At 44.9% G+C, this 26,165-nt stretch overlaps 1 protein-coding gene across 1 annotated transcript in view; it reads right to left on the bottom strand.

The window, feature by feature from the left end:
- Window positions 1-25,473, bottom strand: part of LOC121833340 (nuclear pore complex protein Nup50-like) — a 30,279-nt gene extending 4,806 nt beyond the window's left edge. Inside the window, exons 1-2 of the mRNA XM_042286561.1 lie at window positions 25,162-25,473; window positions 20,391-20,487 (exon numbers count right to left, since the gene is read on the bottom strand). Of these exons, the coding sequence (XP_042142495.1) occupies window positions 20,391-20,487; window positions 25,162-25,255 (191 nt within the window). The 5' untranslated portion in view covers window positions 25,256-25,473. The remainder of the gene's footprint in view (window positions 1-20,390; window positions 20,488-25,161) is intronic.
- Window positions 25,474-26,165: the final 692 nt, after the last annotated feature.

Below are 26,165 nucleotides of genomic sequence, written 5' to 3'. Positions count from 1 at the left end.
TCGCTTTTTGGCAATATCCCTGACAATTCCCTGATTTTTCCCAGTAATTAAAACTTCCCTGACAATTCCCGGTTTTTCCGGTCGCTAGACACCCTGGTTAACGCTGTGGTGTGGCTCAGTGGCAACACCTCCGCTTTGCATGTGGCGGAGCCAGGTTTGATTCCGGCGGGCCATCCTTTTCCAGGACATGACAACATTGACGACGGATGCGCTACATCGTCAAGTACAAGATCAACGATGGACGTCATTTCTATAGTCGGTGACAGGTTAAGAATAAGGTGGAAGGTCCTCCTAACTCTTTCCACTTCAGTAAAGCAAACGATAAAGAGGAGACCGCCTTTTCTCCACCGTTAGCTCTGCCAAAGTGGAAAGAGGTGGGAGGATCTTCCACTTTACTCTTAAAGAGACACCGACACCTCAAAGGTCGTATTTTTTTAAATTGTCTAAAACGATGCGAGTTGTAGTCATAGACACGCAAAAAAAATACCACAATGCAAAAAAAAGTTTCCCACACGCGTGCGCGCCTTTTTATTTTTGTCGTTTTTCTCTCCCGCTCCTCACCTCCTCGCTTCATTGATTTCCGACGTCAAAAATAATGAAATTTAGAACCTTGGTAGGCGACATTTCTATAAAATTTAATAACAGCAATCGTAAAATGTGTCTTCTAACGCAATTGCAAACGCACTATGGCCCTTCTTTCTGAAATACCGAAAATCAGAGTCCGTTCTGATGTCACCTCCTGGCTTTTTAGCCTCCCTCGAAAAACATGGCGGCGCTCCATGCACATAGCAGAGGATGATTGGTGAGTCGGAGAATCGGACAAAGTGGTCTTTTTTAGGCGCTTGACGACCTTTCAAACTTTGAAAAGGAAATCGTCAGACAGTCAAAACAACTGGGTTTGTTGGTGTCTGTGTATCATAGTTTCGGTTGTGACTCCGCCAGGGCAGCGTCGTCTGCTCGAAGCGACAGGCAGCACGGCACGCACAGAGGAAACCGGCTTCCCGGCAGGCACGCCAGCGCCCTTCCCTCCCGGTCCTCACCTCCTCGCTTCTGGCTGCGGCGACACGTTTCAAAGCAGAGGCGCGAAAGAAACTCAACTCGCAGGACCCCTCAATATTTGACGTCACTCCACTGGGGCGGATCGCGCGAGAACCTCAAATTCGGCATTGGGAAATGGATTTTTTGCTTCACAAATACTGAATTCCCAACTTTCAAATCTTGAGGGTAATGTGGCATCGTTTTTAATCGTTTCGCATAATAAAAAAAAAAAAAAAAGATTTTGACGTGTCAGTGCCCCTTTAACCTGTCATCGACTATACACCAACTCATGTTTACAAACAAACCGGAGCGCCCGGAGCGCCCCTAGCGGACGCCACCGGCGCCGCGCATGCGCGATTGGGGTGTGGGCAAAAAGCTCGCCGTCGCCCATAAACAAACCATTGAAATGCGATGTTGTCGGCGCCGGTGTGAGTCCCCGCGCTCTTTTTCGCGTTGGAACTGTTGATTATATGTCCTCCTAACGATGTCTGACTACTTGAGCAGCGTCAGCGAAATTAACGAGGCTCGTTACACCGCAAAACTTCGCGTGAATAATCTGGCATGCGGCGATTCATTCCGCGTGGACGCCGCAGAACGTACGCTAAAGCCTGATTCACATGATGAGATTTCGCTCGCAATTTTCAGTAGCGATGTCGCTCGGACTGCAAAAGCGTGAACCGTAGCTGAGATGGTCGACGTCGATACTGAACATCGCAAGCAGAATCTAACCAAGTGAATCAGGCATAACAAGTCGGTGATTGTCACTGGTAACAATGATCAACATCTCCTTGTATCTACTGTTTACGTCGAGCCTGCTTACCAACCTTCTAACTTAAGTCTTTTAAGGCCTGCACTTAATTCTTATCGCAAGTACCGGGCCCACGTTTGGTCTACGGGCCGGTGTCCTCTAAAAGAGCAGACGACAAGCAGAAACGTTTGAAAGAGCAGACGACAGTTCGAACGATCAGGCGACCGTTTGAACTTGAAGACGCACTAAACGTAGTCCGCAGGTGGTCCGTACAACTTGACGGTTTTCCGGCGTTCATTTTGGAACCAAACAAATAAATTTGATGGCCAGTAGTATCCGTGAATTTAACCCAAACTGCTTCCCGCCCAAGCAATCGTTGTCCGACGGCGTCTGGTTTTCCTTTTTCACGGCACATATTCGCGTTCTCGGACGAACCGAGCGCATGAAAACTGACCTTCAAACCTTTCTCGACTCTCTTGGTACAGCCCCAGTCGCAGCATTTTGACGACAAGGCAGTTTTCTGTCTGGTTCCTTTCAAAACAACGCAGGAATACACGTCTCAAATGGGCACTTCTGCCCACAGCCCCAGACCGGAAGTGCGTCCGACGCGCCACCACCGCGCCGTGACGTAACAGAGATGAGTTGGTGTATAGTAGTGGAAAGAGCCCGTAACAGCTGTTGCTGTAAAAAGATGCATATTGTCGAGCTGCCAGCAATATTTCCTCACACAGACAACTCGTGCAAACGCCATCTCACCACTATTCCTAGAACTAACATCTTTCTTCGCCACTGCGACAATCAGTTTTCGAGTGGAATTCACTCCCGGATAATGTTGTAACCTTACGCGGGACCCCACCAATTTTCGAAACACACTCGTCGCCGCGTTTGAAATATAACGACCTAACTACTGTTTTATGGTATTTTTTTCTTACTGCTAGTCAATATGTATTCTAAAGTTTTGTCCCCCCTTATGGAAAGCCCTCTGCAGGTGATTTAAAGGGATACTGAAATGAAAATTATACCTTACATTCAAAAGTGATTTAAACACGATCAACGAAACTAGCTAATGACAATCGAGTATTCATATTTTGAACAAATTGCTACGTTTTTCGTTCCTAATGGCCGAATCCAGCAAACGCCCCAAGAGCAGCTGACTGGAGTGCGCGATGCGACTCGGGAAAACCGGCGCCTCCAACGCGTTCGTGTTATCACTTTTACCGTTTGAAGTGAATTGAATTTTATTTTCAGCAACATTGTGGCAAGGACACTTGACAGAAAACTACCAAGAGCTAGCTTGAGTGGGTCCAATGCCCTTGCAAGTACAGGGAAGGCACAATTTAAAAAAAATCACATCTAAACATTCCTAAAAATTATACAAAAGAACCCGACACATTTCGCACAAATTCCTATCAGAACAATTAAAAACATTCCTATGAAAACAATGAAAAACATTCCTATAAAATTTCCGCAAAACTTCCCTCACGAGCGAGGCTACAGGGAGGCCTGGGTGGTTGCGAGCTTCGCCTCTCGGTGGCATCGACGTGTTTCCACCTGCCCGTTCGAGATGCCCGGTCTCCGCTCCCCGCAGGAGTTGAACAGGTGCGGGAGAGAAGGGGAACCCGGTTTGGCCAAGTTCGGTGGTGCTCACGCGCACGCAGCTTGCCGCCATACTTCTGCGGGCTGCTTTTACGGGTAGTCTGACGTAACGACATCCGGCTTATTCGTTTTAAATATTGTTTTAGTGTCTATTAGAGCAAAAAGTTGGTGTCTCCGTGGTGTGGCCAGAGCATGGTTGACAATTGGGTAATAAAATAGGCGCGAGAATTTCGTTGCAGTACTACCTGTTTAAGAGAACAACAAACGAAATGAAACGCCGCATCTACCACCAATGCTGTGCCACCACCAGCATCGTGGTAGGCAGAAGCGTGACACCTCTACGGTGTCACCGGGGCCGGTTTGCTCACCAATGCGGCCACCTCTCCCGGCGGCTAAAACAGGCACAAACGGGATTCGCGGCAGCACGAATGACTCGGAGGGCAGGACGTGCCTAGCGTTCCAGCCAATTCTGCTCAGAGAATGCGAGCCTTGCCAGTCGTTTTCTTAAATTCTCGCCTAACATGACCTTCTCCACAAGTAAGTTTACGTGCCGTTCCTATAGCATACGCGTGCGGTTCGTTTCACTCACGTTTCGAGCCTCTTCGCTCTTTTTTCGTGAGCGGGAATCGAATTTTACTAATCGAAGCGAGGACGGAACTGCAGCGGCCGTTTGCCTGTTTTGTGAAACGTATAGCGGAGGATGGCGCAGCTTCCGTTGTCTTCTAGAAATGTCAAAGCTACTTGCCCGAGCGCCTCGCTTCACCTGCCGTCTCTTTCGTGCCAGAGTGCGAGCGAATGAGATGCGAGACGAAGCCACGTGCTCTTGCGGCACCGCTGTGCTGAAGCACTGTGGAAGCTACACTAGCCTTGGTAACGTAACAAAAAAAAAGATGATACCGAGCTTTTCTTTTTTTTTTTAAAGGTACCTCGTCTCGAGCAGACCGGTCATGTGACCAGAAAATCCCTTTTTAGCGACTGTTGTTAAGCTGGTTTGTTGGTGGTACTGAGTAAACTTGCATGCGCAACACAGAGGACAAACTCGAAGTGGACAAGGTCAGCAGCTTGTCCTTGTCATTCGTGTTCGTCCTCTGTGTTGACAGATACAAGTTTACTAAAAATCCCTCTTGCAACTATTTTAGCCACTGGGAAAGACACCTGCATTCAGCAGCAAATTAAAATTGCATATTGCAATTTGATGCAAATTGCAAATGTGCAAATTAAAAACGTAGCAACCAAAGTGGACCAAAAAAGAAATGTGCATATTGCAATTTGAGACTGAGGTGCAAATTGGAGCAAGCAAGCATGCAAATTGCATGCACCAACATATGCAATGGTGGTGAGATAACCTTTATTTATAAGTACTTAACCAGAATCATACATACTCTAGAATAAAGCAATCAAACCTGTTACACTAAAAGACTGAGCTGCAATGATCTTTACCGTAGCATGCTAAAAGTTTATACAAACAGAGAACATGGAATTTATTTCTTTAAAGAAACACAATTTTCTGAAGGATATACTACATGACTGCATGACAGTTCCAACAAGAACTCTTCCTCTCAGGTGGTACCTCAATGCAAACTTCATTACATGCAGACTTCGCATCATTTTTTAAAATTTGCGAACCCTTTGCAGTTTTTTTATTTCCTCGTAATGGGCTCCATGGTTTTGCAAACTCAACATGGGCACTTTGACAAAAAGTTGGTTTGCCACTAAAGTCAATGGCTTATGTCGTCATTTATGTGGCGCCTTCAACAAGCTAGTACACAGCTGGCATGATTCAGTCATACAAGTCTCTTGATCTGTAAAAATACAGCACGTGTATAAATGCGCATAACCCTTTGAAAGAACCGCATAAATTGCTATCTTGACCTATCGTGCTACAATTTACTACAGAAGTGATCTAGATGGCGCAGTAATTATATAAAAGTTTGAGCACCCCACACCTAAGGAAACAACACTTTTTATGGGTGATTGCCCACTCCTTTTGGCGCAATATCATCAAACAGCCTTTTGGGCCACCGTGGCATTTATTACGACTGAAAAAAATGAGGGAATGGGAAGGAAGTAAACTTGGCTTATGTATTATCTGTCTCCCTTTGCCAAAATAGACAGTGGTCTAAAATGTAATTTGGTTTTCACACGTAAACTACAGAAAAAAGTTTTTTTTTTCTCTTTTATTTTTTTTACTAAAGTGAGCTCTGTTCAATAATATAGCTAGAAATGGCCAATTTTATTGAAAAAAAAAAAGGTTTATGTGCAGGCAAGCTGACGGTTGACACCGTGGTCAAAAAAGACTGGACTGTGGTCAAAAAAGGGGGAAACAAATTAGAAGAGATAGAAAAAAAGGGACAGACAATGTCACAATTATATTCCACCTGTGTGCTAAATTACATTGGTCCGAGCTGTGCACATTATTGGTTTGTACAAATATCACCAATGACGAGTCACATTCGTCCACCCTCATGCTGTGCTGCTCTCTGCGTCAAAATAAGTTCAAAAATTGGTTTCGGTTTCTATTTTCAACCTAAAAACGTGCTGGAAAAAAAAAAGTGTTTTGCACTTTTGCAATGTGTTTAGCCTGACAGCAGTTGTTGGCCTGGCAACATGAATTTAAAAATGGTGACACGCATGAGGAATGCTAATGGCGGTGATGGTCCCCAGAAAAAGAGCTGTTCCTAGCAGCAGTTCGGACGGCAGCGATGCTGAAGATCCCAAATTTGTCTTCAGAGTGAGTCTCACATTGCCTGTGAAGACAAGACGGCCTCAGACAACGACGAGAGTGACCATGAGAACGTGCTTGTGAAGACTTCAGATAAAGTAGGTCGACTCCTTTCACAAGAGGTAGTAAAAGTTTGCGGGGAAACGCATAGGAATACTGCCACTGAATGTCAATATAGTAGTGTTTGTAATATTCCTTTGGCACCTGGGTTTTCATACATAGTTTAAAGGGATACTGAAGCGAAACTTGAAATACACCTATTATGGTCAGAAATATGTTGAATATGATCAATGATATTCATAAATCATAATCGCGCGTTTGTATTTTGAACGGATGGCTATATTTTTCACCCTAATGGGCCCGATTGGGCGCGCGCTCAAAGATCGGCCATCGGAGAGCGCGATGCGTCTTGGGATATTGGGCGCATTCGTGACGTCACTTGTGCCAGACGGGAAAGGCTACGGCGTGAATGTTGTGGTTACGAGCGTTGCCACTTGGTGGCGCGTCGACGATACGACTTGTGACAACGTGGCCGTTTGAGATGTGCAAGGGCTGCGCGCACGCTGCACCACGGCAAGTCGGCAACCACGGCAGCACTGACAAAACCAGCTCTGAGGCCGGATTCTCAAAGCGAACTCACGACGAAAAAAGTGCGTACGACAAATTTGAGTGAAAACCCGTACTCTCGAAACGAAATTGTCGTAACCTTTGCGCAGGTTACGACAGAATCCTACGACAGCTCCGAAGCTGTCTTACGCACTTTTTACGATCAAATCAACAAGGCCGACAACGTCGCTCAGTTACTTGGTATCGGCCACCAACGGACATTTATTTTTCTACGTGCTCTTCTCGTGCGTCCCCACTTCAACCAGCAAGAAAAAAGGAAGGAGTATTTGAAACAGACCACGACGATCAAGAACGCAGGATCCACAAACACACGAGAAGAGCTACAACGGCCACGATTCTGCCGACCGAGCGAGCTCGGCAGAATATAGTAGGCCTAGCAGCAACATCGACTCGGCGCACCGTTGCTCCGGCGGTCCTTGGCCAAGACCGTCTGTCCATGACCGGCTGGCCTGCTGAATGGAATATGCCCGCGCGACCCTTGTGGACCCTTACCGGATGAGTAGTTTGATCCCTGAACTAAATTTCAGAGGTCAATATTTTCCCCTTGTCATCTCGATCTCCTTGTTTTCCGAGACAGCGGTGACGAACGCTGTCGTCGAAAAGGGACTTTCATTGATTCTATCTCCTTGTTTTGTGTGATATAGAGCTCAAATAAACGCCATACGGATTACCTTCGCAACTCGGTATGTACACTCTGTTATTAGTATGCCATTTTTATTCTGACTCGACGCTACGTCACTGTCGAGCTATAGCAGTTCGTGGGAGCTACGCGATGTCGGTCTAACCTTTCTTTGCCGAGTGTCATGTCAGTATCGAGTTGCAATCGTAAAAGATCGGTCCAGAAGCGCTTACCGAAACGCGGTCTAACAGAGCGAATCCAGTCCTTCGATCAAACGCGCATGTCCGCTCAGAGTGTGAGCAGGTATTTGCGTGGCTCTTGCTGACACCCTCGTAGTTCAAACCAGGGTGTCGAACCGGAACCGAACCGAACCGAAAACCGGAACAGAACCGTTATTTTTAGCCGAACCGGAACTGAACCGAACCAAAATCTTCGCCGCCATCTTGGAACTGAACCGGAACTGAACCGGAAAAAAATATAACGGTAACCGGTTCAAAACGGTTCACGGTATTTTTTTTTGTTAGTATTACAAATTTATTATTATTGGCACGTGTATTCCTCTACGTATTGATCAAATCGTCATATACAGAATTGCAATGTATAATAAATCCTGTTTTTTTGCGGCGCTTTCTTATTGGCACTATGATTAGCCATGTGTCACAATGTCACGTGACGTCATGATGTCAAGACATGCTGTCAAGTAATGTCACATCACGTGACCCCGTGACGTCACGTGACTCACCGCGTTAAGTCGATTCGAATTGAGGACGTCGCTAGGTCTATTAACGTTGTTGATACCGTGACGTCACATGACATCACAACTTCGCACTGAGGGTCACGTGACACCATGATGTACCCGATTGTCATGATCCCGAGTCAAATGCTCTGGTTCATGACAACCAGTATCGCCAAACATTCGGGTAACGCTCATGTTCAACTCAAAGATTATGATGGGCCCGAGTCCCACTAGAGCTAGAAACAGAAACAAACGAAAGCGACAAGCCTCAGACACATGCAGCATGTTCGCGATGGTACCTTTATATGGCTTTGAGTTGTTCGGTGCTCGCGAAGTTAGCACGAGTGTTTACAAGCCTGCAAATGGTACCATAGTGTGCATGATACTCGTGTTTGAGCATAGCCTTCTTTATTCTACAAAGCCTGTCAAATCGCGAAATACTCTGGTTTAAGGCTGTCGTTTGTTTCTGTTTCTCGCTTTAGTGGGGCTCGGGCATTATAGCCCAACTAAAATTATATCTGAAGATCAGCCCATGCTCTCTGCTTTGCCAACCCTGCGTATGACTATGATAAACACTGACGGTGTATATATTAGGATCAGATCACGTGGCTGATAGTTCTAATTGTGAGTTGAGGAGGGGAAAGCTGTTTCATTTCTTTCTTTCGACTGTCTGCCATTTCGCGGAGGGGCAAACTAATGGATGCTTTTGCAAGTTATCAACGTCAAGGATTACAACTTAGCGGTATTTATTGAACTTAAGGTAAAAAAAAAAAAAAGATGCTACACGACCCATTTTACATGTATGCACACCATTGAGGCTCCCAAACATGTTTTCGTTATTGCTGAACTGCCTCAGAAAGTTGTCCCGAGAATAGTAGTGTTAAAGGGTCTAAATGTGACGTATTAGTCGGACGTTACATGGAACTATTAGTGTGAATGGGAGGGATACCTGAAAAGAAAGATCCTAGTGGCCTCACGGCGATAGCCGAACGTTGGCAGCCGCTCTAAGTCTCACAGGAGTGTCGCTCTCAAGTTCTCCAAGTTTTGACCGCCCTGTATTTTGTTTAACCTTCACAGTTGGTGCAAAGTTAAAGCAAGGAAGAATTACTGTTAACAAGTGACACAAATATAATTGTCGAGTGAACACCACTCAATACGGAGCAGGAAATCCCTGAGGAATAAAAAGTATCTTGAGGAGCAACTAAAAAAAAAGGGAGTGGGGAGGGGGGTAGTTTTAAAGCATACTGTGTCGTAAAGATTCCTCTGCCCCACATTTTCGGCGCAGACTAGAAAGCGTGGCCTGTAAACGATAGTGACAGATGGGTAGTTGGTACAACTTTTATTTGTAAAAACACTCTTGCCAGAAAGCACGTTTTCGTCGTGCCAGATACTCGCGCCGTGCCTAACGACGATGTACCAACAAAAAAAATGTGTGCCTCTCAAATATATAGCTTGCACTGAGCGCGAAACTTTTGCAGCGTGCATTTTGCCAAACCGGATTTGATTTTCTCAGCAAGAACAACTCGCAATGACAACCAGTATCTAGTGCGATTACGTCACGTGCAAACCATGTTAAATACTTCAGCTTTCTGGTGAAGTGCGACGTTCGCAACACCAGCAGTGGACGTCCAATGTGTAAAGTTGTGTAGTATTTATAGTAGTCTCGTGATGATATACGGCAGCCTAATGAAATGTTGGAGCACATGACTGATAAAGAACAGAGTCATGAAGTACGGTCTCAAAACAAGTGCACGTAAAACCTAAGATAACATTAGCCTCCCGAGGTAGTATCCCGCGACGTTTCGAGCTGAGGCAAGCTGATGCCCAAAAGTGATTTATATTAGGATTCTAAAAAATCTTTGTTTGCCCTGCGCGGAATCTATGTTTAATTAGGAATATCATTTTATGCATTTCTATGCATTTCTTTTTGCAGTAAAGCGTTGTGTAAGGGATGATTTAGAAAAAATTGCACGTCATCTCCTTATTTCTGCACATTTCGTGTATTTGCCTTCCGATATATCATGTGACCACAGTGTTTTTGGCATGCCCTGCAACCCACTATTTTACACTGCAAAACAGCTAACAAAAGCACGTTGCCGAAGACACAACAGCTGGCGTATTTTCGAGTATCGTCCTTCCGTGTCGGTCTCAGGCGGTTATGTGAACTTCATAAAGTCAAATTTATCGATGATAATAAAAATATAGTTAATTCCTGTCTGAAGATTTGGCATCATAAATAGAAGATTCTCACCTCCAAGATATATAAGTAAATGCGCCTTTAAATTATCTGAAAGATGTTCGGCAAATATTTTTCGGCGCTCTTATCCTCTATAGACACGTTATAGGTGATTTTGAAAAGATTTAAATAATGCTTTTTTTTTATTATTTTGAGGCTAATTTAAATAACTATATGTGTTCCTCACGCATATATAACTTCTCAAATATATAGAAGTTTATTATCGCGTTTTTTTATGTGTTTTTACTATCGCGTTTTTTTACTGGATTGAATGGTGGAACTATGACGATTGCACACTTAAACTCTCAGAAAGTGTCCAATTAGGTAGCTTCCGAATTGAGTAGAGCATGAAATACGACTTTGTTCTATTTAACAAAAATAATCAATTAGCGAGGGTGATGCTTATTTGCAAATTAAATTGACCTGCATTTTGTCAAGAGCAAACCTCGACATCCAGGCTATGCCAGTTTATCCAATATAAGAAAATGTTCACATGGGTAAGCACTGTTTTAGGTCAGATTCGATCTCAGTATTAAGCTGCTCATAGGTTAGAGTCAACAATTTCAGCAACTCCTTTTCGTATGATTCGTCGCCCGCATCATGGTGCTGAGAGCAAACAATATGCTAGTTAGAAAAACAAGCATTGCGATTGTCGCTTAGTGTTCCTATAAAATATAGACTGTAAGGACTTGTCCCGTGACTTTCGTGACATTTTTGAAAATTATATTCCCTTAAGCTCAGTCGTCTCGTCATCATATATATATTGTGAAACGTATTCCGTAAAACACATTTCATGATATATATGGCGACGAGGTGCCCATTTCATGATTGTATTCACTGTAATTAATTCCTTAGTTCAAGGGCAAAACCACGATTCAACATCTAATACTGCGACACAAAGTTGTACCAATCACGGGTATTTTAGGCAACCTACTTCACTTCCGAAAACATTTCGATTCAGGTACAATATATGTGACTCTGGTAAACGAAGGGATGTTGAGTCGTATAAACACGACGTTTTGTATGTTAATGTAGATTTTCCTTTCTTGTTGTGTAGGAATAAATAACAGAATTTTATAATTTTGGTACCTGAGAATAAAACTAAATTGAACAAGTAAAAAAAAAAGACTATATACTGTAAACGACTATTTTTCGTGGGCTCAATATTTCGCGATTTAGGTCAAAGCTGAAGTTTTGGAATAATTCGCGGGTTGTAATTTTCTCGACACGGTGGAATCTCAATATAAATTTCAATCTGTTTACGTTTTACCGAAATTGTTCGCTGGACCCATTTTTCGCGAATTGTAGGCGATTCGCGAAATTCTCAAAAATAGGTCCTCGCAAAAATCAGATCGTTTACAGCAGTTAGTTTCACGGCCTAAATGGCGCCTATTGACAGAACAACGCGGAAAATATATTCTCAATTTAGCGGTTCAAACCGGTTCGAACCGGTTTGAACCGTTATTTTTGGCGCCCCGGAACTGAACCGAAAGCCGTGAACCCGAACCCGAACCGAACCAATATAAATATCGGTTCGACACTCTGGTTCAAACATATCCTTTTTAACGTCGGCTCGCAGCTCGCGACTCGCAGCAACTAATACCGGCCGTACCAGAAGCACGCTCGGGTCGTGTCGTGCAAAGAGCCGCAACGAGAACGAGCTCACTGTGGCCAACTACGCTTTGGCTTTCTCCGCCAAGGCTTTGCAAACGCGTTCAGGCCTAGGCGAATTCTGCCGGCACGCCGTATTGCCGCAGAACGGCGCTGCTATTATGGCACAAGTGATGTCACGAGAACTTCCCCCCATCCACCAGATGAGAATTTGAAATCGTTTAATTATGTTTAAAATTAGTTCTTCTGCGTTTTACAGCGCAATATTTATATTTCCGAGGTGGTGCCTGTCCCTAGCCCATATTTATGCAACAAGATCGGCGCTGAAATTTCGTTTCACTACCCCTTTAAACTGGATGTTATGTTAATGAGCAAATCATGGAGCACAAAAGGTGTGTCCTCCTGCAATCCCCAAATTCAGAAACTGTAGTACATTTACAAGTTTGCAACAGTTGTCATCCGAATTGGATGGCCACCACGGTGATAAGCCGAGCGAGATCAGTTCAAACGCGTGGTAGAAGAAACTCTTAGTATTGATTCTGCTGGTAATTGTGTAAGTGTCTCGTCGATGGTGATTCACAAGCAAGTACAAACTTTTTGACCAATGCAATTTTTTTTTTGTCAGTTGCTTGACCTTGGCACGTATGGAAGCGTCGAGTGCATTTCTTTTGTTTGCTCTTGCTGACAGTCTGGGTGTGTGACTTGGTGTGAGGGTTCTTGGCGTTGACTGTGCTGTACCGTTATAAAAGGGTGTGGTTTTAGAATAAACCTTCAGCTGTGTTCGAGACGGTGTGTGTGTGTCATCCTTTTTTTCGTGTCCTTTTTCCTTCTGGTGTTTCAGTTTTTCGTCTGCAAATCACCAGCTTGCTTGTACTTTTACTCTCCTCTGAGTTATCGCTTTTTAAAATGCTGGCAATTGAATCTCACCTAGCCCGTTAAAAACTATCCCGTGCACACAGGGATGACTTACATGATTATGCTTCCTATAGCAGATCCTCATGCTTGTGGTCGCCAGTGGTCACTCCCTCTTGGCTCACAAAACAATGAAACGGTGATTATAGGCACTTATTAGCAAGTAAATGATTATATCCTAAAGCATATAAGTCACATACTAAAATAATTTGGTATGTCGCGGGAACTGCAACTTTCACATTCTCGTGCAGCAGTATGCAAAATAAAAAAATAAGCATGTAACAGGCAACTTGAGGTATTGTGGTTACACATTAACTTAGAGGTAACCTGTCTGCATAAATTTGAAATTAAATTGGCAAGCTCTGGCCATTAAGGCTGCGGTCCCACGGCAGCCATCTTGAACAAGGCGTTAGTTCAACCAATAGATGGCGACACGCACCCGTGGGGTGGCCGAAACATTGGTTCACAGTGGGATGGCTCGAGCACCATCACGTTCCCCTCGTGGCCTTGCTCGCGCCGCTGCCAGCTGTGCTCAGCTAGCTCAAGTAGCGTGGCCCAGCAAACGGATGTATGCGAGAATGTCAGGCTGGGTATAAATTGTTCTCTGATATAGGGCGATGCGGTTCGGCGTTTGTAACGGACTTTCGCAATAAATCTTACCAAGAAGGAATCAAATGTTGATTGACGTGTTAATATTCTATCAATGAAAATTTCTTCTGCAGAAATGCACGCTCAGTAGACTCAATCTTCCAAGAAACCAGTGGAAGCGGACGTCGAGTGAGCTGCTTCGTGATTTACGGTATTTACCTCACCATTTTAATGACGATTAAAATAACGTCACGAAATATTGTGTTTCACGGGGTCCAGAAGATGTTGTAAAGGTTGTTACATTATAGGTTCCCAGAAAACAAACGCCGTTGCAATATTTTCGGAAGTACCGAACAAATAATGTTGTAAGTACAGCTTAGGAGGAATATGATGAAAACCATCAGAAGAAATAGGAAGACGTTTATTTGCAATGATGACGCTATGAATGAACGGCGTTTAGCGACGGCAAGTTATGAGCGTTCGGGAATTTATAAGTTTACGTGATTGCTCTCTATGGACATGCGTTTTTGTCGGGAGATGGTGTTGCGGTGATGACCTGATATCGGACGACTCGTGGCAGACGAACAAGCAAGTTTCTTCTCAGCGAATGGTAAGTGTTCAGTGTCAAGCACAACACGTGGCTACCGACGTTGTCGACGTTTCGAACACTTACCACTTTGGACAAAAGTCCTGGCACCTGGGCTAACTTTCTGGAAAGACTCGAAGTCTTCCTTGAGTCCAACGCGATCATGAACAGTAACTGAAAACGATCCACTATTCAATCGGTGGGTGGCGAAACGTATCCGCAACTGCGGAGTAATGGGCGATGCGTAAGTGGCTGGAAGTTTACACGATGCCTGCCACGACGTCCAAACACGTCATTGACGTTCTACGGTCTCTTTTACCTACTTTTGCCCTACCGAAAATACTTTTCTCTGATAACGCGCCAAATCTTGCTTCAAACAAAATGAACAAGTTTTTGAAGAAAAAAAAAAACCGGCATCAGGCATCACATTAGTGCACCATACCATCCTGCAACTAACGGGCATGCAGAACAGATGATGTGCGAAAAAAAAAAGCCCTTTTGAAGCTTACGGAAGAAGCCGTTCAGTGAAGAATCGCCAGGTTGTTGTTCCAGCAGCACGCGACGGTCTCATCTTACACGGTAAAAACACCCGCCGAAGCGATATTCGGCGGGCGAAGAGCCACACCCCTCAACCTCATGATACTATGGCTTACGAACGAAGATCGAGAGATTCCCAAATTGGGAGTAATCACAGTTTATTCGGTCGGACAACTCATCTACGTAAGGAATTTCAGCGGAGGTCGGGCCTTCCATGTAAAACTTGAGTAGAAAAGGCTCTATGTTGGTTGACCAGAAGGTGTCATCTCTCTGAATACGTTGGATATCAATGCCCTTGAGTGTAAATATAACTAAATCACAAAACTCTCTTTGTGTATTGTGTAACTGCCCTTGTATTTGATAGTAGAAGCTAAGGTGGTGATTTGGACCTTTCACACCAGGCTCCTTTTTCTTATTTTTCGCCTCATACTCCTTTGCGGTTCAAGTATGCTTCAAGAATCGTTTGGAACGGGGACACTTTACGTCAACAAAGCCATTTGTTCCAAGTAGTCAATCAGGGAATGCTGCTAGAAATCCGCCCCTCCTATTAACGAATAGGCCGCACTTCTGCACAGTGCAATTTTCCTGTTCCACGTACAGCTGTAAAGCAGCATCCTCATTGATTCTACCATATTCTGTTGCGGGTGAAGAAAGTCTTTGGGTACACGATACTTGAAAGAAGTCTGGCACTGCACGTTGTGGTTCGACACCCACTAATGTCGTCGTCCTTATAGAGCCTCATCATTTAATCATTACCACGTCCCCTCATATTGCTCTTCATCAACAGTAAGTACAATAGCCTACCGCCATATTACAATCCAAGAATTGAAAAATTGAGTCGTTCAGTCCTTCAACAAGTTTATTATTTATATAATGTTATTACGTTACATTACCTCGAGACGATCGACGTCCATCGTCGATCTTCAAATACTTATACCTGTATATAAATTAGACGCACAAGGGGGGGGGGGGGGGGGGGGGGTCGGTGGCCGAGTGCATGGTCTAGCGCACGCCAGCTCGGAGCGCTTGGAGCGAAAGCTTGCGCTGCAGAAGCCACCCCGCCCCTGCCCGTTTCGATCTGGAAGAGCATCGTACCGGCGTGCGGTCGTGTATCACTACTGTGTGGTGCACGTTAAAGACCCCAGGTTTACGGTTGTACCGCACTGGCTAAATTGCTCATCTACAGCTGAGAGTCAGACGCCCACTAAGGCGGACTAACTTCCGGCTGTATAAATATACACACAATTTCCAATTAGAAGCATAATAAGAAAGAGCACAGCGTGCCGCCTCTTTTCTTTGGATGCCTTTTTTTAAACCAGCGCAAGCTCGCGCGTTCTCTTTTTTGAGACGGTTAGAACGGTCGCACATAAAACCCGCGTTCCTCCTACCCGGCCGCTTCCTCCTCTCATTATGTGTATTTGGTTATAACTAAATAAGCTATAATAATGGTGTATTATGCATATTTACTTTCAGTTTCAGTCAGGGAAAAGGAGTTTCGCGGGAACTAGAGCAAATAAATTAGCTGCGCTTAGAGTATCGGCACTCTCTTCCCCGACAGTGTTGTGAACGCCGCCATTTTGGTGCTTGTGCAGAGCAGGCGCAACTGCCGATCATCATGATTCAAAAGTGCAACATCCTCAGCATTATATTCGGTGTTAGGAAGCTCACGTAATGTTGCTTTGCTTTGTCGCACACTGTTTAAAATGGAGGACGGAGAAGCGTTTCTTCCGATTTCAGGTAAAGCTTCGAATAACTGGCAACCACGATTATAAGCCACAATATGGCCAAGTGTCGCTACTTTGACGCGTAGCTTATTTAATGACACTATTCATGCTCTTGTTCAAGAGGCTTGTAATACCTGGAGGGGCCATGACGTAAGCCCCGTGGATTCCACAAGCCACTAACTACCTTTTGACACCTGCCTCTTCCTCATTGTTCCCGCTTGTGCCAGTAAATTAGCTACGGTTCAGAGTAACGACACTTGGCCATATTGTGGCTTAAAATCATGGTTGCCAGTTACCTGAAGCTTCATCTAAAATCACAGGAAACGCTCTTCCGTCCCCCACAAATGTTTAAACAGCCCGCGACAGAGCACTGCAATATTGCATCAGCTTCCTAGCACCGCATCTAACGGTGAGGAAGTCGTACTTTAGGATCATGACGATCGGCAGTTGCGTTTGCTCTGAACAAGACCCAAAATGGCGGCGCCCAAAACAATTTTCGGGAACGGAGTAGCCGATAGTTTAAAGCTCATTTAGTGACTCTAGGCATGAACTGAACTCGGGTGTATTATTTTCCTCTTCGTCTTAATTGTTTATTGATTTCAATCATATCGAATAATGAACACATTATATCACGCTACGCGTGTGTAATTATTTGTCTTAGATTTATTAACCTGACCCAGTACTTAAACCATTCATTTATCGATAGTAAATCTTCCAATATATTTTTTAAATGTGAAGGTAAAAAGACACGCAGATTGATGATGATACAGACGCCAACGCCGCCCTCGGAAATTGTTTGAACACTAGAAATCAGCAGTTTGTCTGCCATCCGCCAGGTAGCGCAACAAAACACCCAAATAGTGTTTTAATGTTTTTAAAATTAGATAAGCTCTACACCTATTAAGAAACCAAAGCAAAATCATTGTGAAAATGTAATACATCGCAATGTATATCTATTCCAACGAATAAATGTTATTAGATGCCAATAAATCTGTTCGATGTCCAAACAAGATATGCGTCAAAAATAGGTAAGTTTGAAGGGCTCCTGGAGCGTTATGACTTTGAAAATGAAAAAAAGCCACCGTCCACCTTTTGGGGAACCATTGTAGCTCTAAATGTTATAAAAGGTTTTATCATAGTTTAATTATTTCCTCACCGGCATTTGAAGTACCATGACTCGAAGCACAAAAAAGTGCTACGTTTGATATAAAATATCTAAACAAAAAAATTTTGCACAACAATAAATTTTTTTCTGCATATTACCAATTATAAGCACTACATCTGTAGCTAATTTCATTGCCCTAGAGCTTGTCATTAAAAACATATTTGCGCTGAAAAATGTCAATTTTAGGGCAATATTCGGAGGGATGAAAAAAACAAAGTAATGCAAATACCAAAAAAGTGTATCGTTACATTCTGCTCCGACATCATATTAACAAAACTGCTATATTGGAACCATGCTATCTTTAATAGATCGTTCATAAAACATGAACTAGCGGAGCAAGTGAGGGTCCGCGACATCATATTCGCAACACTACAAACGCGCATGGACAGTAAAACCCAACACATACATAATATCAAATGAAAGAGGATTGCATTGCCTTTCGAATGACATCGATCCCACAAAACAGTATTTAAAAGGAGATGAGTAATGACCTGCCAAAAAGTAGCTAAACTGCCACATTCAGTGGGACCGTGGCCTTTAAGACCAGCTGATAACATAAGCCACCTGTTGGAGAATGGCGAGCTCGAGCACCTCTAGACATTCTCCAAAGCGGAAAAAGCTGCACATTCTCGTGCAGTAATACTATCTAAAAAAAAAGTGCCGGCTTCAGCGAGGGGCATGCTTATAAACGAGCATTTCGAGGCACTATGGTTGCCCGTTAATTTAGAGACAACCGTTCCGGATCAACTTAAATAAAATTGCCAATCCCTGGTTGTTAAAAAAGCGTTACGATTAAGGTCAGCATATAATGCCTCGCCTAACGTAACCTGTTGGAGGATGGTAAGAGATGCCCCTCTTGCCTTTAGCTCGAGCCTCTCGTGACATTCTCCAAAGTGGAAAGAAATCCAAGCTGTCCAACACGCCATTGCTTTTTGCAAGAAGAATACTGCCCCTTTTTGGAGTCCAATTGTCACGACTACTGATTTGCAAAGTAGTCATGCTCCTTGAGGGCCAGCACAGACATGCTCGGAACATCCACATGGAGCTGAGCGGATGCTGCTCCTTCTGTAGGAACTCACCTGGCTACAAGGCCCTACATGATGTGCTGCTGCTCCAAGCTGGTGGGAGGTTTGCCATGCATGGGACCAGAACCAGGGCGTTTTTTGGGGGGGAAAGTACCGTGGTTGTTTTTCCATCTTTTTGTTGTGAGGGATTACCCCAGGTTTTGGAGAAGTCTCATCATGAACAGAGTCAAGTACATCTTGGGCCTTGGTACGGTATTTCAACACCAGGGAGCTTGAAGAGCTTGTCAATTTCTTCCTGGAGAGGGACTTGTTCAGTCCACTTATTGTTGAACATATGTTGTCCTCTGAATTTGGTTGAGTCTTCTCCATCCCTACCTCAATACCCTGCCGAATGTCATCCAAGAGGGACTGTGGCTCATCATCTAACGTAAAGCCTGTTTCTTCACGTGTTGTTGATGGCATTTCTACACCTGGCTCAGTGTCGGCCTCCTCCACGGTCGTCACATGGATCCCCAGGTAAGCTACTGCGGGAATATGCTTGCACATTGATGATGAAATCAGGCTGTCATTGCAAGTGCACTTGTAACTGTCGATAAAGATGTCACAGTCCCTGCAACGAAGCACGCAACTCTGGCGGGGGTCGCCCTTCTCAACATGGTAGCTTCTCTCTGTCTGGGACTGAGACTTTACAAGCCAGCCATTGCCATTTTGCAGCTGTTCTACATCTGATGCTGGAATTTTCATCCCCTCCTGGTGCCTCCGAAAAAGGGCTGCATCATGCCGATTCGTTTTTCCTTTTACGAGCGACTTGGGACGCTCGTAGAGCCGGTCACGGCTCAGTTCGAAGAGGATCATCAACAGCTTGTCAAGCCTCTGGTTGCGAGTTCCATGCATTAGCGTGACTTCAGGTCCTTGTACAATGCCTCCAAGTGGTTGGTAGTATTAAAAGGAATGCCCTTTCTGAAGCAGAGCGCCCACTGTTAGGCTCTGCCACCATGGTAGTGCCCAAAGTACTGAAGAAACTCCTGTACTTGTTGAATTAGTTTTGGATCAGCCTCTTCACTTAGTTTCTGACACGGGAGGCCTGTTGGAGGTCGTTGGAATTGACCCTCATCTTTGCAATTTCTCAGCGCCCACAACTCGTCGCAAAGACTGTCACGGGTTTGCTTATATCTTGGACTGACTGCAACTTCAGAGCCCAGTTGTGGCTTACATGCCACGAGCAGAGCATCCAATGTTGGGCACAGCCCATCACTTCCTCCCATGCATTACCTTTATGGCCTTAAGGAGTGTTTCATAGCCTTGGTGTCTAGTTACCTTGAGATCAAATATGTGCATGGCATGCCTGACTGATCTTCTGCAGCTGTCATGAGTCTTCAGTTGCAGATTGTGGCCATTTATATTATGAGTGTAGTTAATGCACAGAAACTTGGGGCCAAGCTTTGTGAGGCGTTCTTTCTGAGGGACAGTCATCAGGGCAAGCTCAAAGCTCTCTTTTTGTTTTCCTTCCTCCATGTCAGTACAGGACTGGGGAATCTGACTTTGTTCAGTGCCGTAGCTCTTTCGTCAGAATTTCATGCTCGACGGAGATGTTGCCAATGTCTTTCATTGAGAGCAAATGTAGCCTGCCCATCTCACTGCCAGCAGAAGAATGTGCGTCTACCAGATCTTTACGGGCGGGGATGCTTTGCTTTAGTTTATCAGCTAAAGCCTCCTTCTCAGTCGTAAAGAGGCGCTGGTGCTTCAGTTCCTTCGGGTGGCCGTAGTGTTCTGCCTGGTACTCTACTGTCACCTTGCCATCTTTCTCTGTAGCTTGAATTGTGGCTAAGCATTGCACATTAATCTTACAAGTGCCCTGGGTTCTCAGTTGTCATTTACCTCTTGCTCTGAAATGATCCAGAGCGGTGGCAGTAGTAATACCTTTTCAGGACACCCTCATCTCGTCCCTTGGGTCCGTCGTGGAGAATGAAGCGAACATGCTCTCTGCCATCCTTAGCCTCCCTCCAGTCACTGAATTCTGGCAGGCAGAGAAGAAAGAAAGCTTAAAATGAAATGGCCTGAATTAAGAGTGGTATCTCAGTCACATCATATACCCCCTGCTTTAAAACATCTTCATGTTTGTTTCACTAAATGTACATCCCAATCAGACTTTTAGCTGTAGCATGCAGTCTATGGTTTTTTTGTGCTCCCAATGCCCACATAGGAGGTGCACTCCTAAACACTACGGCCTGCAAGAACAGGTTCACTGCACCCCACATGTGTAGTGTTTGCAAGTGCACCTGCTATGTGAGTGACGGGAGGACAAAAAAAAAAAAAACACAAACCAAAATATGTTTTGCATATTCATAAGTTCAATGCAAGTGCGCACTACAATGGAGAGGGAGCACAAGTTTCTTTGGCTCCATGTCGACCGCGCATCTTTCACAGAACATTTTAAATCTATGGTTAACCAAACACTAAGAATTTTATTCGCGAATCGATTTATCCGAGAGCTTACTATTTTATTTGTATTCCGATATTAAAGTATTCATACACCCCTAGAAAAGAGTCAAGTCTCATTATAGTGGCAGTCACAAGAGCAGCTAAAAAACCCCAGTGTGTTGGTAGCATGTAAACTGTAGACGTTAGATATATGCTTACCATAAAATTCTGAGAGATGCCCCAGCCTCGAAAGGTAAGCCACCCCAGTTTTTGGCTTCATTTGCTTTTTTTTCTTTTAGTTAGCTATTGGGGATATAACGTGTCTAGTTATTGTGTCGAGTTAGCTATGACAAGATATAATGAACCATTGCCGCCTGGCAAGTAGAGCCATTATTGCTTCACACTGCAAGTGAGCCCACTCCTTAATTTGAGCCATTTTTTTATTGATTTTAGGTGGGCTATCTCTCGGGATATTAGGGTAACACTATGACCCCTCTGCTTCACTCCCCAGGTAGCCATACTCCCATCATACATACCTGTGGCAACGGCCAAAGCCGCTACAATCAGGTGTGCTAGGTTTGTGCTTAAGCTTATGTGCTTAAGGTTATGTGCTTAAAGGAGCTGTGCAACGATATTCAATTGGAATGTTTTTCTCTCTACACTAGCTTACTGGCACACCTCGGACTCAAGGATACTCACACGCAACACCATTGGCCAAGAAACTCCTTTGTTGTGGTGTAATTTCAAGGACAAAAGCGATCATTTTCATTCAATCTCTCCTTTGCAAAATTTGATGACGTAACTCGGGGATCCCAGTACACCCAAGTGACGATATTTGAATGCGGTTCATAGATTGGACCCGAGCATTGCGTGGGCACTCGACTTGGGCTCGTGACAATTGCTAGCTCGAGAAGCATTCGGGTTGTGACCCGTGTCCAATCGCTGCAACGACGACAACAGCCGAGCCATAACAATGTCTGGAACTCAGCGCGTGTCCTGCGCTTTGCCAACCCCTGCGCGTGGCTATGATCAACACTGGCGGCATATAATCGGCTCCAGATCACGTGGCCGCTTGTTCTGGCTGCGAGTTGAGGGGGTGAACGCCGCTCGTTTTTCTTAAATTTTTTTCTGGGACTTCTATTGCGTGGGGTGAAAAACGAACGCGTGTTTCATAGGTCATTAACGTTAGGGATCCGATTTAAGCGGTATTTGTGCACAGTACAAAAATTGTTGCATCGCTCCTTTAAGCTTACACTGAGCAGCCGAGCAGATAGAGCTCCGCGGCTCGTGCGCATGAACTCGTGCCTTGCGCCCGTGGCTAGAACGTACCCGGCTCTGAGCCGATCGCCTCTTCTTCTACCTTGCTATCGTGTCACCTTTCCTGGCGCAACTTGCAACATGGTGTCAGAAGTGGGATGCGGAAGTCGTTGAGAGCGGAGATGCTCAAGAGCCACGTATAGAATGTGAAGGCAATCTTCATTCACAAACGAGAAGTGGCCGATGCGTCAAGGCTCCCCTGAGACTTTGACTCTTCTGTGTGGGGGAGATGTTGGCTACACTGAGCAGCCGAGCAGATAGAGCCAATAGAGCTCCGCGGCTCGTGCGCATGAACTCGTGCCTTGCGCCCGTGGCTAGAACGTACCTGGCTCTGAGCCGATCGCCATATTAAACCTCTTGTTCTACCCTGCTATCGTGGGGTCCATATCAGAAGAGCGAATGACATTTTAGCGAAAGGCGACATTTGAGCGAATGGTCGTTTTAGCGAATAACGGGGGCGCGCGTTAACCCATCCGTCGCGCTGCGCTTTACGCCGCTTCGCGGCGACAGTCTACGGCAACTCATTACAAAAATATGAACTCACTTGGCCCACCCGAAAACGCCGCTTCGCGGCGTCTGACTATTCGCTAAAGTGTCGTTCGATGAAACGTGGGCGTTCGCTAAAACGTCATTCGATCAAGTGAGTGCCTCCCGCTATCGTGTCACCGTTCCCTGGTGCAACTTGCAACACTATCCACAAGCTTTAGCGTCAATGCACGAGAACAAGTGTTGGCTCGAGGAATAAAAATTGACATTCTATTTTATCTTAAAAAGGGCTCGGACATTCATTCAACTCTTTCTCGACCTAACGTAACAAGGAAGTATGTTACCGCACAAACAATTCAGTGCTAAATGAATTGCATGTGGTAAAATACTCCTTCAGGACGTTATAAGGTATATACACTGGAAGTATGGCTATTCCCATGCACAGGTGTGCTTTAGGAGGCGATCCTGTTGATGTCCTGATGTGAAAGTCATGCTTGTAAAGTAACATGGCTTAAAGAAAGCTGAAGTGGTTCCTAAAAATATAGTTGGAGGTCAATTCTTGCCTGGTTTTACCCCATGAATCCAAATATGACAATTATTTGGTGCAAAATTGTTGGCAAACGCAAGATATCCATGTTTCACATTCACCGTTTATGACGTCAAATATGGGTTTTCGGCTACACAGCGCATGCCACTCCATAAAGGGTCCCTTTCATTTCATCGAAACTCGCTTCATAAAATTATGTTTCGTAGACAACTTTTCATGAACACACGTTTCGTCAACACAATCGTTTCATTGATGCTTGTTATGCGAATTGCACGCTGTAGGGACATTTCGTCTTGCGTGTATCACTGGGGTATGCATTAACCCACCCACCCACCCGCCTGCCTGCCTGCCTGTCGGTAAGGTGGGCTCATTACAAAAATGTTAACCCACCTTACCGACACTGCATGAGACTGTCGCAGTGACAGTCTCATGCAGCTTATTACAGAAAAAAACGTAATCTGAGCTGTCGATGAAACGTCACGCAATGAACCGATTGCCACTTCTCCAGGAGTATACTCTGAGTTGCATAGCTTTGATCAGTCCAGTTGGTGCGCAAGCTTTTTGAGGACCGTGCACCTGCAGAACAAAAGAGCTCTGTATACGACGTCATAAACTACCACTTTGAAAGCACTTTTCAGAGGGGAACGAAAGAATAAACTCGTACCGCACAGCAAGTTTTAAAGGGATACTTCAACGAAATTTGAAATATTCCCGTCATGTTCAAAAATAGGTTGAATATGATCCACAATATCCGTAAATGACAATCGCACGTTTGTATTTTGATCCTGGTGGCTGTATTTTTCGTTATAAACGGCCCACTCTGGCAAGCGCTCGGAGAAGGCCCAGCTTAGAGCACGTGACATCCAACGCAATCGTGACGTAGGTCGTCTCAAGACAAGCAAAGCTACGGCGAGGCTGACGTCGAGAGGATGGCCTAGTCGTTCGAGCCACCGAAGCGGCTGCTTTTGTACGAATTTTGAGTGACGGGTTAATCTTCTATAATCTTCTAGGGGGACAATAGCGACTTCTGCGACACACAAAAGGGATTCTCGGGAAGAGGGGAGTTCCTCCTTTCCCCCTTCTCTCGTCGTGGCCGCGGAGACGAGACAACCTCCGTCACTAGCTGTCAAGGTTCCTAGACGAGCATTACAAACGAGGCGTTAGTGACATCCACCAGGTGCTCTTTGCTAATCGTTTAGTTTGTTTTAAAATTCCTTTTCTAGACTTTTTTAAGATATTGGTATGTTCCATGTGATATTGCTCTTTTGAACACATATAGACCAAAGAAATGAGCGCCGAAATTTCGTTGTAGTATCCCTTTAAGCATCTCGAAAACAATTTGCACGAAAGACGAGAGGAACAGGACAAGCGGCACTATCGAAAAGAATGTGTTACTCTGAGATTCAAAGAAAGGCAGTGTTGCATTTTGATGCTCTAGAAAGATGAACAACCTTTTAAAAGAGAAAAGGAAAGAAAAAAAAAATTAACAAACCGACTTTCTTCTCGTACTTCTCTTAGCACGCATTAAACAGTCAGTCGATACTGGATGGTAACGCTTGTTGCCATTTCTGTTCTTATCCTCTTTTTTTGCAATGTTTTCGAGATGACCAAACTGGCCCAACAATACACTTTTAATGAATTTCCGATACGACAACATATGCTGGGATTTCATGTGGCAGCTCGTGCTATTAGAGGACGAGTGTATTTTATCCCTCTGTGCAATCGCAATAGTCACCATGGGTGCGGATGCAAATTTGTGGTAATGAATTGTCGTCTCTTTTCAGATTTTTTAGTCTTTAAACGAGAGCTTGAATTATATCTTTTCTGCTCTAGGCCCACACCGTATTTTGTAACAGTGGTAGGCATTGTTATTGATTTTTCTTCTGTAGAAAAGGTAGAAAACTAAGCGAGCGCACTTACCTTTTAACAAATTGAACTTTAACTTGTCACGCCTCGCGACGATCCCGTGTTTCGCTTCAAAGTGGCGCATCAAGCTGTTGGACACAGATCGCATGCAAGGCGGCAGCGGACAGTGTGATCCAGCTCGTGTCAGCGTCCCCGTGAACCTCCTTTAGGTGCCTCTTTAAGTTGTAGATTTGCTTGAAGCACATGTCACAAATCATGCACTTGTACTTATCTGGGTCGGCGTTATGCCGCTAGCATGCACAAAAGCTACGGAGCAACCAGCAACCACATCCGAAGTTCAAACTGAGAACCGTTGAAAACGGCGAGGCCAGCGAGCCAGTGTGCGAGCCATACGTGACGCTATCATCATCATCACCACTACGCGAACGGATTCCCTACGAGCGGTTTTCCCTACGCTGGCGTTGTCCCCAGATCTAGGCACGGGCAGATCTCTGGATAGGCGCTCGCGGGGGAAACTATGGGGCGCTCTGACCCGTTTGTTTCCCCGCACCTCGGTACTTACTCAACGCAAGGCCTGTGCACATGCCGACAGGCTTATGAGCATGTCCATGTCATCTTCTACAATAGAGCGCGGAGCACAGTTTAATGTAAAAAATACTAACAATCGACAAAGCGACGTTAAGTGCCGGATCTATCCTCAGAGAATGCGAGCTTGACCCACTTCGGCTTTTGTGCTGAGCTGGGACCGTGCATGCTGCATTGTTCATGCAGGCCGTAGTGGAAACAAAAGAGCCCTTCCTCCCCCCCACCGGAGAACACGAACTTCAGCCGAACGCTGACGTTGCGTTCGGTTATGTCGGCCGAGCGCTGAGTCATTATTGTATTTGTTGTCCCCACCCGTCACTTGGGGCGTCACGCTCTGTCCTCCTCCCCAATATCCGGAAAACAAGGTCAGCTATTCAGGCGGGAAGGGTCTACTTCGAAAAAAAAAAAAAAGAAGGTCGGGGGCATCCTGTTCTGAATCAGCAAGGCGCGTCTAGCTGGGCTTTGCTTGTAGG

This window comes from Ixodes scapularis, unplaced genomic scaffold (assembly GCF_016920785.2).
Source record: "Ixodes scapularis isolate PalLabHiFi unplaced genomic scaffold, ASM1692078v2 PGA_scaffold7__128_contigs__length_106722199, whole genome shotgun sequence".
Lineage (NCBI taxonomy): Eukaryota > Metazoa > Arthropoda > Arachnida > Ixodida > Ixodidae > Ixodes > Ixodes scapularis.
This window is presented reverse-complemented; position numbering and strand designations above follow the sequence as displayed.